The 15772-nt window shown below is 42.8% G+C and overlaps 1 protein-coding gene across 1 annotated transcript; it reads left to right on the plus strand.

The window, feature by feature from the left end:
• Positions 1-5298: 5298 nt before the first annotated feature.
• tmem170b (transmembrane protein 170B) lies at positions 5299-15094 on the plus strand. Its single transcript, XM_070922344.1, has 3 exons — positions 5299-5479; positions 12014-12184; positions 14964-15094. The coding sequence occupies exons 1-3, from the start codon at positions 5299-5301 to the stop codon at positions 15092-15094; spliced, it is 483 nt and encodes a 160-aa protein (XP_070778445.1).
• The last annotated feature ends 678 nt before the right edge of the window (positions 15095-15772 follow it).

Raw genomic sequence — 15772 nt, forward strand, 5'->3', positions numbered from 1 at the left:
ACAAACAGCTGGTTTTATTCCAGTAGTTTTTGACTACCACTGTCAACTTATGTCAACTTAACTTTTTATTTGTGAACGGATTGTTTGTTTGTTTTTGTGCTCGCAAACTTGCCATTTGAGGGGAATATAAAGTATTTTGAATTGAACAGAGGGTTCACTTATTTCTATGAATGAAAAAAAAACATTGTCATCCAAAGATAGACCAAAAGAAGAAAATAGAAACAGCTGGAAGACAACTGCATGTCTTTGTGTAAAAGTAAGGCAGCAGTACCTTGAGTCATCACACAGCCGGTTGGTTCCAGTTAATGTCCTCCTCACTGTGACAGGGATGTTAGCCAGATGAGGGGGCTTTGCTGATGACTCACCTGAGTCAAGGCCATCTGCTTGAGGGGGGCAGAGACTAAAAAGAAAGAAAAAACAAGAGAAAGCATGACAGAAAGACCACAGCACCCACAGATGAATAGGTTCGAGGGGGAGATATCTCACCTTGCAGATTCAGTTACATCGAGGCAAAAATGAAAACAATAGGCTCAATATACGTGAGATCAAAAAGAAGAAGCCATCAGATAATAGGTCCAAAATGCTGCAGGTCCGTGCAGAACCTCGGGCTGACTCTGTGGGCGAACACAATGCCAGCATGGATCTGTCCGGGATACAGTGACGTCTCATGTTGCCCCCCAAAAAATCCCCCATTTGAGACAAAAACATTTGTCACGGCTCTTCATGGCAAAGGGGATTCACATGGCCTTCGCAGAATACTCCTCACTTTTCAAAAGCAGGGACTGACAGTTCAAAAGTATGCAATGACAGATGTGGCAAAAGCCTTTTTGGTTGGTGACACGCACATGGAGACAATGACAGCAGTGAGTCAAGAGTCAAATACCAAAAACTGTGTCATAAAGCTGAAAGAAGTCATATATTGTCCTTCTAATCACCTTCTAACCCACTAACATTTTGTTGTTTTCTTTTGTAGATATGTAAACATGAACATGATGGTTGGAAAAGAAAAGCCAGCTCTGTTATGGAAAACTACAGACAATAAGATGTTAGAAAAATGGGAGAAGGAACCCACCTACTGGCCAACTGAAGGAATCGTCTAATTGATTAAAGCAGGCAGGTTTCCGATCGGGATGTATCAGAGAGGGGAGACATTTTACATGACATTTTAATCTGCCCTATTCAGCGAGGATCATTAATTATGTTTTGACCTTTATTTTAGCATTCAGCCAACGGTTCATTAAATCTACACGACTCACACTGCATTTGATGTGTTAATAACCTGTTTGTTTTCAATGTGCTGAAAATCCCCTCCTTCAGTAAACAAAGCTGGATTCTCTTGGGATAAAGGAAAAAAGCAAAATTATCTTTCAGAGCTTGTATTTGTGGTTATTAGCCGACAGTAAACTAAAAGAGGGCAAAGTAAGTAGATCTTTTGTTCTCAGATCCATGCACGGAGACGGTTCAGATCAATTCAAAGATGCAGCAAGCTGTGGGAGAGTCAAAGGACTCTTTCATCCCACTGCCATGACCATTGATGTGTTTGCTCCTTCATCTCCCCCCACCCACATCGCTCCACCTCTCTCAACAAGGTTCATTTTACCCTGCTGACCCTCCATCGGCTGACGGGACCAACCGAAGAACAACCTCCCCAATAAAATACACTGAGCATTAATACATCAGAGAACAAAAGAGTTTTGTCTTGTGAGTGCAGATATTTTCATATAAAATGAGAACAAAAATAAAGTGTAAGACAAAAGAAACAGTGTAAAGAGATAAAAAAAAAAGTCAGTGCTCATCAGAGTCACAATGGAAATATGGTTGTTTTTCTTGCACTTTGCCTCCAAACCAATGACTGAAAGCCTTAGAACAGCTACCTTCAGGTCAAGAATTAACTCCGAACCTCAGGCAATAAACATTCTGTAGAGTTCCTAATAACTAATGTTTATCGGACTGGTACATATCTACACAACATACATTATCCATTTTCTACGCTGCAAGAAAAGACAAAAGTATTTTATGTTCTAGCCACACTGTCAGGACTTTATTTTAACATTTGTTATTAAATGTTTGATATTTCAAAGTGACGCCTCTCATAAACTTTTGATTTTATGTTCATCATTGCTTGCATTGTGACCCTGAACACATTCTTATTCTTTTTAAACTCTTTTTAATACACACATTGAAGGAGCTGTGATTGTACCTTATATGATCACATGTGACACATGAACTTGATTGATTTATTGACACTAAATTATTACAACCAGTAGATTTGGGATAATGACTGATGTTTTAAAGTCAGACTAAATCTCATGGCACACAGGAAATGCTCCAGGCTTAATGAATGTTTATTATTTAATGACAGTAATTTGAAGTTGACACGCTCTGTTTACAATAAACAAAGAGTAAATGAGAATAGACTCATGGAAACAACTTCTGGTTAAATTAATGCGGACAGTGTTGCTGCTGAGTAAAGGCTCGAGTGAAGAAAGGGCTTTCTAAAGAATTTCATGGTGGACAATGGTCCATTGGGGGTGGATTCTGTTTGAGAAGTGAAGCTTTTACAGGAAACAAAGGTTGACATTTGCTTTGCAAACCAAATGTCGCCCTCATTGACTCGTTGCTGTCTTGTCAGCCTGTTCTCCCTGAAGACCACCTGTCAGTGCACCACAGAGTGAGGTAGCACAGCTATATTTCTTTTGTTGTGTTTCACAGAGAATAATGCATGTAAATATGTGCCAGAACTGAAAGTACAAAGCAGGAGTTGCAGTATAATGCAATGGAGACATTTTGGTTACATGGGATAACTGGTGGTGATTAGTTATTGAATTACAATATGCAAAGAAAGATCTATGATGTCCATTGATTGATTCATAGTAAGGGGCTGTAGCAGGCTTCACTAATGACCACACAGAGAGATGCTTGAAAACAACACCGTGCGTCTCAAAAAAATCCCACCAATGCTTTAAAGATTTAAGGAAAATATTGTGAGAAAATTTACACTGTTGTTTTTCCTCCATTTCTTTAACATCTTGCCTGAACTCTTCTACCCAGACGGCAGTCTCTCTCAAGCCCTCAGGGCTGCAAGAGGATATTAAAAAAAAGTTGTGATGAAACAGGATGTCTACAGGGGAAGAGGGAAAGTATTTTACCAGTTACGGCAACACTTTCTTACCCCAGCGTATTAACCTGCACGTATACAGGTGATGAATTAAAACATATATTGCACACTTCTTGTTTAAGTAATCCTCTTACATTAGAGATACAAGCATTTACACAGGATTGTTTTGTGCTTAAGAGGATCATACCAGTGGTTTTGCATGTTTTAGCCCATTTGCCACAAATCTCACATTACATCACAGTTAAGCATTCTGCCAACCATTCTCCTGTGTTTTAGAAATATAAATGCATTTTCTACCTTTTACAAGCATCAATTATTCTTTATTCAACTTCCATATAGTATGAAAATGAGACAGCAGACTTGCTTGATTTGTGTAATAAATTTGATTTGACCAAGTTTGATTAAGTCTGCTAAAAGGTTTTCATAAACAAAGATATATATATATATATTTATGTGTCTTCCTCAGTACCTCTCTGCAGCTTGCTGATACATCGTACTACTAAATGTTTCTGGAGATAGCTCATTGCGTCTCTAACAACAGTAGCTGAGCTCGTAGGGAGATGTGAGAGTGCATGTATTCCCTCATGATCCTGCAGCCTATTAAAACACCTTTGCATCTGGAGAAAATTCTACAGACTCAAAAGATGTCAAATGTCAGACGTTTCCTCACCCTCATACCTCTGAACTGGGACACTTCTTAAAATACTGCACTCCTCAGAGAAATGTACCAGAACATTCAGTGTCTACATAACTCTCAGGTTCCCTTCCCTGCCTTCCCACATTCATTTTCTTTTTCTTTCTGACGCTCAACCATGTGAGAATAAGATATCAAACAAGTGTAAAGCTTCACACTTTTTTAAAATAGCTTTAATCTGTTCTCTTAATCCCTCTGGGGCTGACAGAGCAATTCATTTGTCACCATTTGTCTTGAGGTCTATTGTATATTCTAGTGCACATCCACTTAAAATGTGGATTTATTTCAACATTTAGGCTTATTTTACTTAAATATAAAACCTTTGGTAAGTCATGTTTTGTATTTTCCTTTTCTGCGAATAAGACTCACCACTCCTTTGTGCCTTGCTCAGATCCATCCTATCACATTATTTATTATTATATCAGGCGTTTTGGGGTGACGTGGCAGGAGCCAATCAGAACCACGGAGAGCTCCTGCATCCATCCGTCGTCATGGGCAACACCCCGATAACGGCCACTTACTTCGTCATTTGATTTTGATGTAGAATTACATAAAGAAAAACATAAAACACTACACACATATTGATTGAAAGGTTTATGTATAAATATAAATACATTTATATATAGCGTACAGCTGTGGTCCTTGGTTCTGATTGGCTGAGTCACCTTCGACGCCGTTGGAAAAGCTCGTGCCACCTGCGCTATTAAACTAGTGGCCACACGTAACGGTTCTTGTCTGTCGCTTAGCAACCACATTGTTTGGCTGCTGGTCAGTAGACAACTGTTGGCGGTAAAACAGTAAAATTAAATCTTTCCACGTTAGGAAAACATGTTGTTGTTGTTGTTTTTTAAATCAAGTTACAACCTAGTAAATAAAGATACTGGTGTGTTGATGAAAATAATAAGTTCTGTTAATGTTCATGTAACTGCCCAAATATTTGGACAAATTATATTTTGATACTTTTGAAACGTTGTTTTTAAAACTTTCATGCCAGTAAAGCCTTCTGCATTGAAATAGTATTTGATTTATAGCCTAATATCGATAGCAATGTGGTGTGATTATTGTTGCTACGTAACAAGCTTTATGCGACTACGCACATTTTCTGCGCAAACGCCACCGTCGTCTCTTTTGTTCCCATTCATGAAGCGACGTCAGCGTCCCGGAGAGGTGTCAACGTAAACTGTAACCCCCCACCACCACCACCCCCCCCCTTCACAAAGTAGGCGACTGGCCCTTTAAGGGTTATGTAGCAAGGCTAGCCGATGTAGGACGAGCCGACCGTGCGTCTGCCTGCCTGCGCTCCCGCTGCCATCCCCATCATGGCCTCCACACAACCGCCACCGACACCACCGAGGATGAACCGACCAGCCAGCGGCCCTTCTCTTCCCGGAGCGGAGACGGACGTCAAGCCGAAGCAGAGGCACCGGTAGAGGCGAGCCGCGCCGGGGAGAGCCGCCTCACATCCCATGCCACCCCGGTCTCCTCCATGCCTTCGTCTAAAGCCAAGTACAGCTATTCGATAAAGAGGGGTGCGAACCCGGGCGGCGGCGGCGGCAGCGGCGGCGGCGGCAGAAACATGACAACGAACAGGGATTATTCTGTTAATCTGTCGGTGCAGCAAGTGCTGAGCCTTTGGGTGCAAGGCACGACGCTGCAGCACTTTACAGGTATGCGGAATGAATGCTGTTGTCATGTATTCAGCTGTTCACACAGAAGTCATCACCATCAGCAGCGTGCACCGTATAGTTTGCCTGTTACGGTCGCTGCTGGCATTTTAGCGCCTCCATTTTAAACTAAAATAACCCTTCATGTGTGATATTTCTCCTCACATCGCTTAGTGAGCAGAAAGGGCAGAGCTGTTCCCGTGAAAAGGGGGTCTCTGTACCACCTCAGCCCCCCTCCACCCCTCCAGCTGGTGAATATTTGCTGGTGATGCCGGCCGGGCCACAATAAAAAATGCCACTCCTCTGTCCGCGTGTGGAGTCGGTGGATGATGAAAATACTCACAACATGCGGCTAATTAATCTTTCTGCTGCGTGAATGCGCCTTGACTGTGTAGTACATGAAATGATGCCCCCCCACCTCGATTTTTTCTCCTACTCTTCCTCCTCCCTTTGTCTTGCAGTCCAGTAATCAAGGGGCAATTAGAGGCAGCATCCTCAACTCTGGGCAGGATGTCTGTCTAGACTACAGAAATAGTGAGGATGAGTTAAAATCCATGCTTTTCTCAATGTAATTTTGAATGATACAGCATAATGTAATGTGTGGGTATTAATGAGCTGTAAATATGTGGTCAGAGCATCATGATGGGCTGATCTGATGTCGATACAGATGACAGATGTTGTAAAGTGCTTCCTTCAGAGTTGCTGTCATGATTATGTATGCCAAAAAAGGAAAAATGCCTGCAAAATGATTTTCTTGTTCTTATTCTTATATTTCATGTGGATGTGATTGACACTGTTTCTACAATAGATGTTCTTTCTCAGGTTAAGGTGGTGACCCACACCTTTTCTTGTGCATCTGTATGTATGTAATATGGGGGTCAGTCAAGTCCACAGGAAATAAAACAAAAAAATGAATGTAGGAACAAGAAAAGCAGTGTGTGGGCATTTTATCTTTTCCTCTACAGGGAGGTCGAACTTCCTCAGCAAGAACAAAATTGTTGGGCACCATCTGTTCAAAACATTTTCATCATTTTGCTTCATGTATCCGCAGTTTAGGGGGAAAGGGTTATGTATACAGGAACAACAGGACTTCTCTGTCATATAAACACAAGATTACAGACATTCTTGAATTCCTCCCTGCAGAGTGATGTGGTCATAGCCGAGTTGGCACAGACCCATCTTATGAAACGCAGCTGACATCCTGTGTTGAGGGACACATCGAGAACGAAAAAAGAGGTAGTTGATGATGCTGACTCAGCAGGAAGAGAAGTTTGCGGAAGCAGATCTGCCGCAGCGAGTAGAAAGCTGCGAGGAGCTGACGCCCGGACTTTAGTGAGCAGGGTGCACGAAACTGCCACCCGATACCCCCCCTTCAACCCCACAGTTCAACCAACCAGGTGAAAAACGACCTCCTGTTACATGGGGGGGGGGGGGGGGGGGGGCCTGAACAACAAGAGCAATACGCTCCAGAAGCAGATGTAAACTTTTAAGATACGTCGACCCCTTTGCCCTTTCTATGAGGTCCCCGGGGAGTAGCTTAAACAAATGGATTTCCTGTTCGTGATCTGTGCTCCAGCAGCAGTTTCACTTCAGCAAAGCATGACAGGAACGCAGTTTGCTTTATGGTTTGCAGAAGACTTTAATCTGCAAGCTTTATATTTCTATCTATCTTCTGTCTCTAAGTTTAACGTTGAAAGGGTTATGAAAAACACATCTGCATGGCTAGATAACATGCACATATAGTTTTGGTTTTATGTTCCTAGTTCCTAAAATATCAGTCTCTGAGATTTTTAACTCCACTTCGACACAAAACAGGTGAATGAAACTGTATTTCCAGACTATGTGTACTGTGAAAGGTGTTCATGAAGCCCTAGAGAATTATCACTTGACTGTATTTTGGACGCAAACAAAACTCTAAATAAATGCTAATGTTGCTCTGTGTCTGCTGGTCAGTAGGCAGCTGTTTGCTAACACTTTCACCAAAACTTTATTAGGTGATATTATGGCATTGTTTTGTTGACAGCTTCTTCTGCTGATGTTTATGTGTTTATTTTTTGAAAACTGGGGTCAGAGTAGTTAGAAAGTGCTTCACATTCAAAAACAAAATTAAAACAATTCAGCCCCTCAGTTAAATGATATCCAGCAAATAAAGTTAGATCTTCAAGCAGGGACCTCCAAAGACCTCATCTTTGGTCTTGATCTGGGAATACAGGATTCACTGGGCAGCGTTCGGTACAAAATCAAGACAGCTCCAGATTCATCCCTACCAGTCGGCCGTATCCCACCTCTCCCTGTCTCCCTATACTGGGACAAATCCACCATTCTCCCTCCTGGTGGATGAACCCCCCCCCCCCCCCGCAGAGCCCCTGCTATGGGAGCCTGCAGTCTTTGCCTTGTTCATGTTCTGCAGCCGCCTGTGTGCTCATGCAAAAACTCTGACCTCTTATCAAGCGACCAAAAAAAACCAAAAACCCAATGATCCCCTGCTTTTTTTCATGCTTCGCTGTCGACAGACGAGCTCTAAAGCTGCCGTGCTGACAAAGACCTGGGTCGGTAGTTGCGGATTAGCAGAAGTTAATGCCGTGCTCTGACTGTGTTTTGGCCGCTCGTATCTCTGAACATGACACAGCACTTGAGCGGAGTGCATCTCTCAGCCCATCGGGGCTCTCTCTCTGAGCTGTGACCACCTGCACTGCTGTCCCCTGAAATTAAATGTTCGACTCAGCTTCCAACATCTGCTAAACAAAAAAAAAATGACCTGCCAAGAGTCATTTCTCTCAGCCAGAGAAAGTAACGAGCCAAGTATTTTCCACTGAGACATTTCACCCTACCAGTTCTCTCCCACTAGTTGTTAATTTAAACCTTGATCACATTACATAAAGCCTGTAATTTATCAAGAAGTGCAGCAGAAATCCTTTTGGTCTTATCTTTTTTTTTTTGTGAAATATTGGCTAGTTTGACCTTTTTGAGCCTCATACAGTTATTTCAGTGAAACCATGTGAGACGTTTGGAGAGGAAATCTCTCTAACAATCCATATACATCTGATTGGGATTCACTGGTTTAATCTTTTAACAGCGCAATTTATAAGCTCATCTATGTGGAATCTTATTTTGTAAAGTATCTAGTAGCTATCGCTGTTAGATAAATGTGGTGCAGTAAAAACTACAATAATGGAGTCGAAGCGTAAAAGTAGCAAAAAATGGAGATACTCAACTGAAGACTGTACTTCAGTCTTGAGTAAATGTACTTTGTTCAGGGGACATGGCAGACAGAGGTGGGGTTTGTGGGACACGTCCTCCCGTGGCCCTCCATGCTTCTATGTCGAGCATTGTGTTAATCCGTCCAGGCTTCCCTCACTCGCATTGGAGGAATTGTTTGTCCACAGTGTTACAGTTGTGCAGTATTATTAATATTAAAGTGAAGCCTGGTCGTTCCTTTCAGCACGTTGTGCTGGTCACCTATGGTTCTTTGCTCGGCTGCTGCCTTCACATAATATCGGCAGACAGGGAAGAACAGGAAAACCTACCGTTATTCCAACTTGGGAACGTTTACGCATTATTCACTGCTAGTCTTAGCTTCTTTTGTTTCGTATTTAGAGCAGTTCATTAACAAGTGAAACCAGATACAAACAAACTATAGCTCCTTTTAAATTAGCTGAATTGATTCCATTAGTGTTAATATTGGATTTAGTTTGATGTAACTTCCTGATGGTGGCTTTGGCTGCCAACAGTGTGTTGACACCTCTGTAGTTCCTTTATCGTAGCTGAGCTGATATTGCTGACTCAAATTTACTGGTCGGAGACTGTAACTCGCTTGCTTGTAATTTCGGTCTGAATAATATGACGTGAACGTTGCGTAAGCCTCCTCGCCTCCTGTGAGACACAATCAAACGATTGGAACAACCTTAATGATGGCGGACCTCGATCGATTTCTGGGTCACGGTCCGTAGAGGACAGAGGAGCGATGAGGGGAGGGAGCATAATTAGCAGAATGGAAAGCACCCACGGTCCTCTGCTACTCCCTGTATCCATCTTCCTGACTCTTTGTCTCAGACATCTCCCTCCTCTCTTCGGTTGGTGATGGCGATGGTTGTAGAAAGACAGCAGTGGGCGCCCATGACGTGAGCAGTCATGCAGGACAAAGAGCCGTTGTGTTTCTGTGCTGTCGCGTCTCTCTCCGCCCGGCTCGACAGCTGATTGCCGGATCAATAAGTAGATGTAGGCGCTCAGTCGACTGTGGAACAACTAGAGTGCTCCGAATGAGGAACACTTTGTGATAGAATTGTGTCTTCAGGTGTTTACACCGCACAACAATGTCTCATTTCCTGTTTAAATCCTATCCTCCAAACAAAACAGGCTCCTACACAACATTCCTGGGCTTTTGATTGGTCTTTCTGATCCGTGCTGGACGCCCCCTTCCTTCAGTCCATCTCCTTTCTTCTAGATTAATCTCATGGCCAGCTGGCTTCTCCTTGCTCCCACGGTGCCAGTGGTTCAAAGCAAGGCCCCTCGCTGGTGAAGTGCGATGAGGCCAGAACTCTTTATGTGAAGCCGGTTTGTTAGACAGAAAGAAAGAACGAGGGAGGGATGAGGAGGAAGAGGATGAGAGAGGTTTTGAATTGGGCTGATCTCTAGTTTGGTCTAGCGTCTGTAAAGACGTTTACTTTTATTTTTTCTTATGAAATCAATCATCAAGGCAGCACAGTCTGTAGGGACACCTTGTGTTTTCTCAGCTATAGCTATTGTGTTTGGTGGAGCTCAGTTTAGATGATTGTTGGCAGTTTGGGAATTCAAATTCACCATTTTTAGTTTTGCAACTGAGCGAGCAGCAAAACTGTAATCGTACTGATTTGGTAATGTTGTTTATCTAGAATCCAGCTGTAGCGGATCTATAAGCCATTGTTTCAGACGAGATTTTCCATTTACTGCTGATTGTCTAGCTCGCAGCAGCTCGTCTGAAATCTCACTCGGAGCAGTTTTATACATCACAACCTCAGGTCCATTACCACGGTCGGCTGCCTCCTCCATGAGCCCTGACGTAGATTGTGGCGGCTGTGGATTGAAATCCCCCCTCGCAGACGTGTGCAGCTCCAAGAGTGTGTGTGCATCCTGATCTGTAGCTGCAATATGCTCTCAAACAAGGTCTGTAATGTGTAAATCTGTGAAATGCATCAGGAAATCAGCCAGTGTCCCACGCAGCAGGATATCGCTCTGTCTGAGAAATTAAATGCCTAAATTTGCACGACAAGGACGTTGTATCTTTACAACCTATCGAGGGAGGAATCGTTATCCTGTTCGTCACTCCGTCTTTGCGTAAAGGGGCTGCAGTGATTTATTACTGCACTTACTATAATGTTGTCAGATTTATATGAGCCAGATTAAATAAAGAATGACCTAAATCGAAGCAGCGGAGGCCAAAATATTCTGACTTTTAGTCCCTAGTATGGGCAAAACCCTGAAAGCACTGGATCCTACATTTCCTATAATGCAACTGGATATTATCTCTGATTAGACTCTCCCTTCCCGGTAAAACCCTCACTGTCGTCTCCAAGCCCAAGACGAAGCTGAGATAACCCTGATGACATCACTATGCCATCATTAGGGTCATGTGACAAAGCTCCTGCAGATCCACAGATGTCATTATAGATGACAGATATGAGATTTTACTCGTATTTTTTCATTTTAATATTTCTTAGATGTAAGAACAAGTAACGCTATCCAACATTTCACAAAAGTAAAAGTTCAGAGTAAAGTCTCCCAAGAAATAATTTGTATAAGCTGAACTTTGTTTTCTTTCCTTAACTGTCCCATCTTGCGACCGCTCAGATTTATTTTATGGAGAGGTCCCTACACCTATGTTGATTTTATCTATAAAATGCCCCAAACTGTAATTTTCCATGTTGAGAAAACCTGCAAATACCCGCGTTTGTAATCCTTATGTGTAAAGTAACTAGTAGCTCTGTCCATCAGATACATTTAGTGGAGTAAATAGGACTACAACTAATGATTCGTTTTATTATTGAATAATTTAATCATTTGGTCAGAAAACATCAGAAAACTATGAAAAATGTCAATAACAATATAGAGCGCAAGACGGCGTTATTAAATGTCTTGTTGTGTCCAAAACCCAAAAATATTCAATGTACTAAATTGCAAGGCCAAGAAAAGCAGCGAATGCTCTCATTTGGGAACCTGGAACCAGCAAATGTTTGGCATTTATTTGCTTGAAAAAAGACTCATAACATATCTAACATATCAAAATAGTTGTTGATACATTTTTTTTCTCCGATCTGCTAATCGATTAATCCACTAATTGTTGGCGCTCTAAGAGTAAAAAGTACAGTTTTTCACTTTGAAATGTAGTGGAGTAGAAGTATCAAGTACCTCAAAATTGTACTTGTATGTGTAAATATACTTCTCTGATGGATTCCTGAGTCAAAGCTATCAAATCGTTGCTCTGTTGAGTCGTACATTTTTCACCTTGTATTTGCATGTTTTGTGTCTGATCGAACGTCCTGTGTTGTGTCTCCCTGTCAGAGATGTGGTACTGGGTGTTCCTGTGGTGTCTCTTCTCCTCGCTCTTCGTCCACGGGGCGGTGGGGCTGCTCATGTTGGTCATGCTGCAGCGCCACAAGAGGGGCCGCCTCATCACCCTGGTGCTGGTCAGCGTGGGTTTCCTGGCCTCCCTCTCCGGAGGCGTCATCACCAGTAAGTTTAGTTACTCCGCTTTAGTTTTTTTGGTCGTCTCTTTTTGGGTTTTTTTGTTTTTTTTAGTCTGACCTCAACGGCGTTGAGTCAACCAAGAAGAAGACGGGAGGTGACAGGGAGGGGAGGTGAGAGTTTGTGTGTTGACTGCTGTCAAACAGAAGAAGACAGGAGTTGACAGAGAGGCAGAGAGGGAGAGATCTTAGAGGAGCTTGTTTACCTTCTTTTTTTTGTTTATGAAGCACAGGAAGCTTCAACCGTCTGAGTGATATCGAGAAAATCAAATCATCACAGTGTAAGGATGACTATTGTTGCATTTACATGGGATGTGCGCAGAAAAATAACAGTAATAAGTGATGTGGATACACAGCAATGTAACCGGAAACAACTCTGTCACGACGTTACTTCAGGGCTGGATGACGAATCAGGCAAAGTGGGCAACTGCACCAGACCTTCAGGGGCCCTAAACAATTAGTTTGTGGTCATTTCATTAATGCTTTGTTTGTTAAAACTTTATGCACCACTCTATAAACTGAAATGACAGAGGCCTTAAAGGGGCACTGCACCAATTACACGGCTACGACTTCTGGGTCGTGAATTTAGAAAAATGTGATAATTTACCAGGCAGGGAGAGTCTGACAAAGAGATGCTATAGAGTTGAGAATTGTAGGATGCAGAGTTTATGGACTTTGAAAAAAGGGACTCAAAGTCAGGATATTTCGGCCTCTGCTGCATCGATATTTAAACGTCTATCACGAGGCAAGGAAACACCTGCGTTATTACCTGATCTTGAGGTCGCCGTCTTATTTAATGAGACCTTTGCCTAAACATAAACACGTGTGCTGGGCAATAAGGTTGACAATAAATATCAGGATAATAATGATTAATAAGAATATTTATCTGGTATTGATATACTGTACCGTATGTCATGATAGTTAATGTGTAAAATGTGTAAAACAAAACCAGCAGCAATTAGTTTTTAATTAGAATTTATATGATACCACTAAAGGTCCCACAATTATAATATTGAATTATAGTATGAAACTAAAATAATCTATATAGTATCCTGCTTTCTGCCTCTGGTCACCTTTTTATGTGTATTTGTTGATCTGAATATGTTCCACAGTTTGTCTGTCCATCACCAGATGCACCAGATATTATTTAAGCCTCGCTTTGTCTTTCATTACCGTCCACTCGCTGTGACAGAGTGTGATCACAGGGTGTGTAAACGGACCTAAATCTATCCGAGCGCGGGGCCGGAGCTCTTTCAGGGCTCACTGAATGAATCACTCTCCATCACAGATGCAAGCTGGCCCCCAAAATAGAAAGACACTTTATTATTAATGTGTAGCAATCAGGGAGAGCAGACTATTGACTGTGAGCACACACCCCTCAGCCTCACCCTCCATGTGTACACCAGCCAGGCTTAAAGACAGAGAGAGTGGCAGGACAGAGCAGAGGAATTATTCATTAAGAGTTGAATAGTCAAATATTCAGCTAATCTTTTTAATCAGGACGGTGTGGTTGTGTTTTGATCAGATGTAAGTAAAGAAACCCATAATTGCGCACAGCGAAATGGACGTTAGACAGTTTTCAGCCTCCATTACGCGACGAATTTCCGAGTGAATCAGATTATGTAGGTACAGCTGAGCTACGAGATGGCTTTCATCAAATTCTCCAGGTTTGATTGGATCGTGTAAAAGTGGGTGGGACTCGGCTGCACCTGTATTATTAGATCAAGTGGTGGACGACTTGGTAGAAGTACAGCACAACAACACTCTGTACACTGTAAACAACTGTGGGCTTCAACTTGAGCCACGTCTTTTTTTAGGCCTATTTTTATTTACTATCACTGGATTAAGTTTGATATTAAAAAAGTTCTGCAGTTGTAAGGTCGGACTTTTTTCTATGATTGCAAAGTAGATTTTTGGATGTTTATGCAGGAGCTACTGATACCTTCAGGAAGTGTAAATCTAAAAATATGTGTATCATGTCTGTGTGTTCAGATGTGTTTTGACGCAAATTGCGGCCATTAGTTCAAGTCCATTGATATCCTCCATGATCCTCCAAATAATCCAATTTAAATTAATTAAAACATTTTCTCACATATATTTGACAAAAAAAACAGAAGATAACTATAATATATTTTATTTCACTGTGTCTTTAAATATTCCTACATCCTGGCTGGTGGACAGAAATGCGTGACATCACCCACCTGCTTCAAACCAGTGAAAGGAGCCCTGACAGAAATCTTGTGAGTTCATGTAGGACCCCGCCGCTCATGGAATTAAGTGAGAAAATGTGTTTTCAGGCCCTTTTTAAATCCAACGTTATCTCCTGTTTTGAACCAAAATCAGGCCACTCTGTTTCGCTCCTGGGATCAGAGATTCATAAAAACTTCCTCTTCCTCTGTCTGTTTCCATGACGACGGCCCCAAACAGCATATTGTGAGGTTAAGCGTGACGAAGTCGTTGTAGGAAGCGCGGCGAGTCAACACAGTATGCGTGCTGCGCGTTGAATAGCACATGAACGCTCCGCCATCTTTCAGCAAATATTCACACACAAAAGCGACTTTTGTGCAGAATACTTGACTCCCGGCGGGACGCTGCGCTGATGGATGGAAGAAATGAGGGAGGACGTGTTTGTCCTCGGTGCTCCTCGTTGTGAATGGACAATCTGCGGTAATGGTGACAGGCCGTGACAGACAGCTGTGTTTGTCTGTTTACTCGCTTTGTGTATTAAAGCTGGCGATGTGTGTGTGTGTGTTTTTTTCCTGCCTCAGGCGCAGCGGTGGCGGGGGTGTACCGCGTGGCAGGCAAGGACATGGCACCGCTGGAGGCTCTGGTGTTCGGCGTGGGCCAGACCACCCTCTCCGTCATCATATCCTTCTCACGCATCCTGGCCACTCTGTGAAGCAAACCCTCGACCGGTTGAAGGACAGACGCCGAGACGCGAGCGAGTGGATCTGAGACTTTTAGGTGCTCATCACGGCTGGGTTTGTGGAAGGAGAGGAAAGGCAGAAATTGCTCTGGACCTTTGGGGCTGGATGCAGGAGGGAGCGCCCCCCAGTGTCTCTGCTCTGTTACTGCCACAATCACAGAGGGAACTCAATGCAGGACCGGTTGTCTTCATGTCAGAGAGCAGCACCAGGCGGAGACGGCGCCATCCTCAGCGTCTGGACTTGAAAGCCATGTTGCGGGTGTTTCCAGAGTTACATCACTTCTTTGTGCCAACAGCCTTCTCTGGGACATCCAGATGCCTTTGTGGCCACTGACTCTTGAAGGCTTTCTGTTGCACTTGTTGGGGGGGGGGGGGGAAACCTCTTTTTAAATACAGCAGAGTGACGACTTGTATCAATGATCTGACGATCTCCTTTGGCGATCAGCGCGAACAAAAGTTGAGCAATGAAGGGATGTCGAGGAAGTGACGACCCAACAAGTGTTCATCAGCAAAAACACCATTTTCTTCAGTATCAAACATCAGCCTCACCTCAAGATGATCATGATCATTCCTTTTCCTCAGATAGTTTAAAAGCTGCACCATCCAACTCACGAGCAAGTTTTGCACTTTGTAAATGTAGGAGACGCTCTT

This window comes from Enoplosus armatus, chromosome 16, assembly GCF_043641665.1.
Source record: "Enoplosus armatus isolate fEnoArm2 chromosome 16, fEnoArm2.hap1, whole genome shotgun sequence".
In the NCBI taxonomy this organism is placed as follows: domain Eukaryota; kingdom Metazoa; phylum Chordata; class Actinopteri; order Centrarchiformes; family Enoplosidae; genus Enoplosus; species Enoplosus armatus.

What these genes read in the sequence shown, in the direction of transcription:
- tmem170b (XM_070922344.1), top strand. Translation starts at nt 5,299, where the DNA reads ATGCCTTCGTCTAAAGCCAAGTACAGCTATTCGATAAAGAGGGGTGCG. An exon ending in GACGCTGCAGCACTTTACAG is followed by an intron (nt 5,480 to 12,013) that starts GTATGCGGAATG and finishes TCTCCCTGTCAG; the next exon opens with AGATGTGGTACTGGGTGTTC. An exon ending in CTCCGGAGGCGTCATCACCA is followed by an intron (nt 12,185 to 14,963) that starts GTAAGTTTAGTT and finishes TTCCTGCCTCAG; the next exon opens with GCGCAGCGGTGGCGGGGGTG.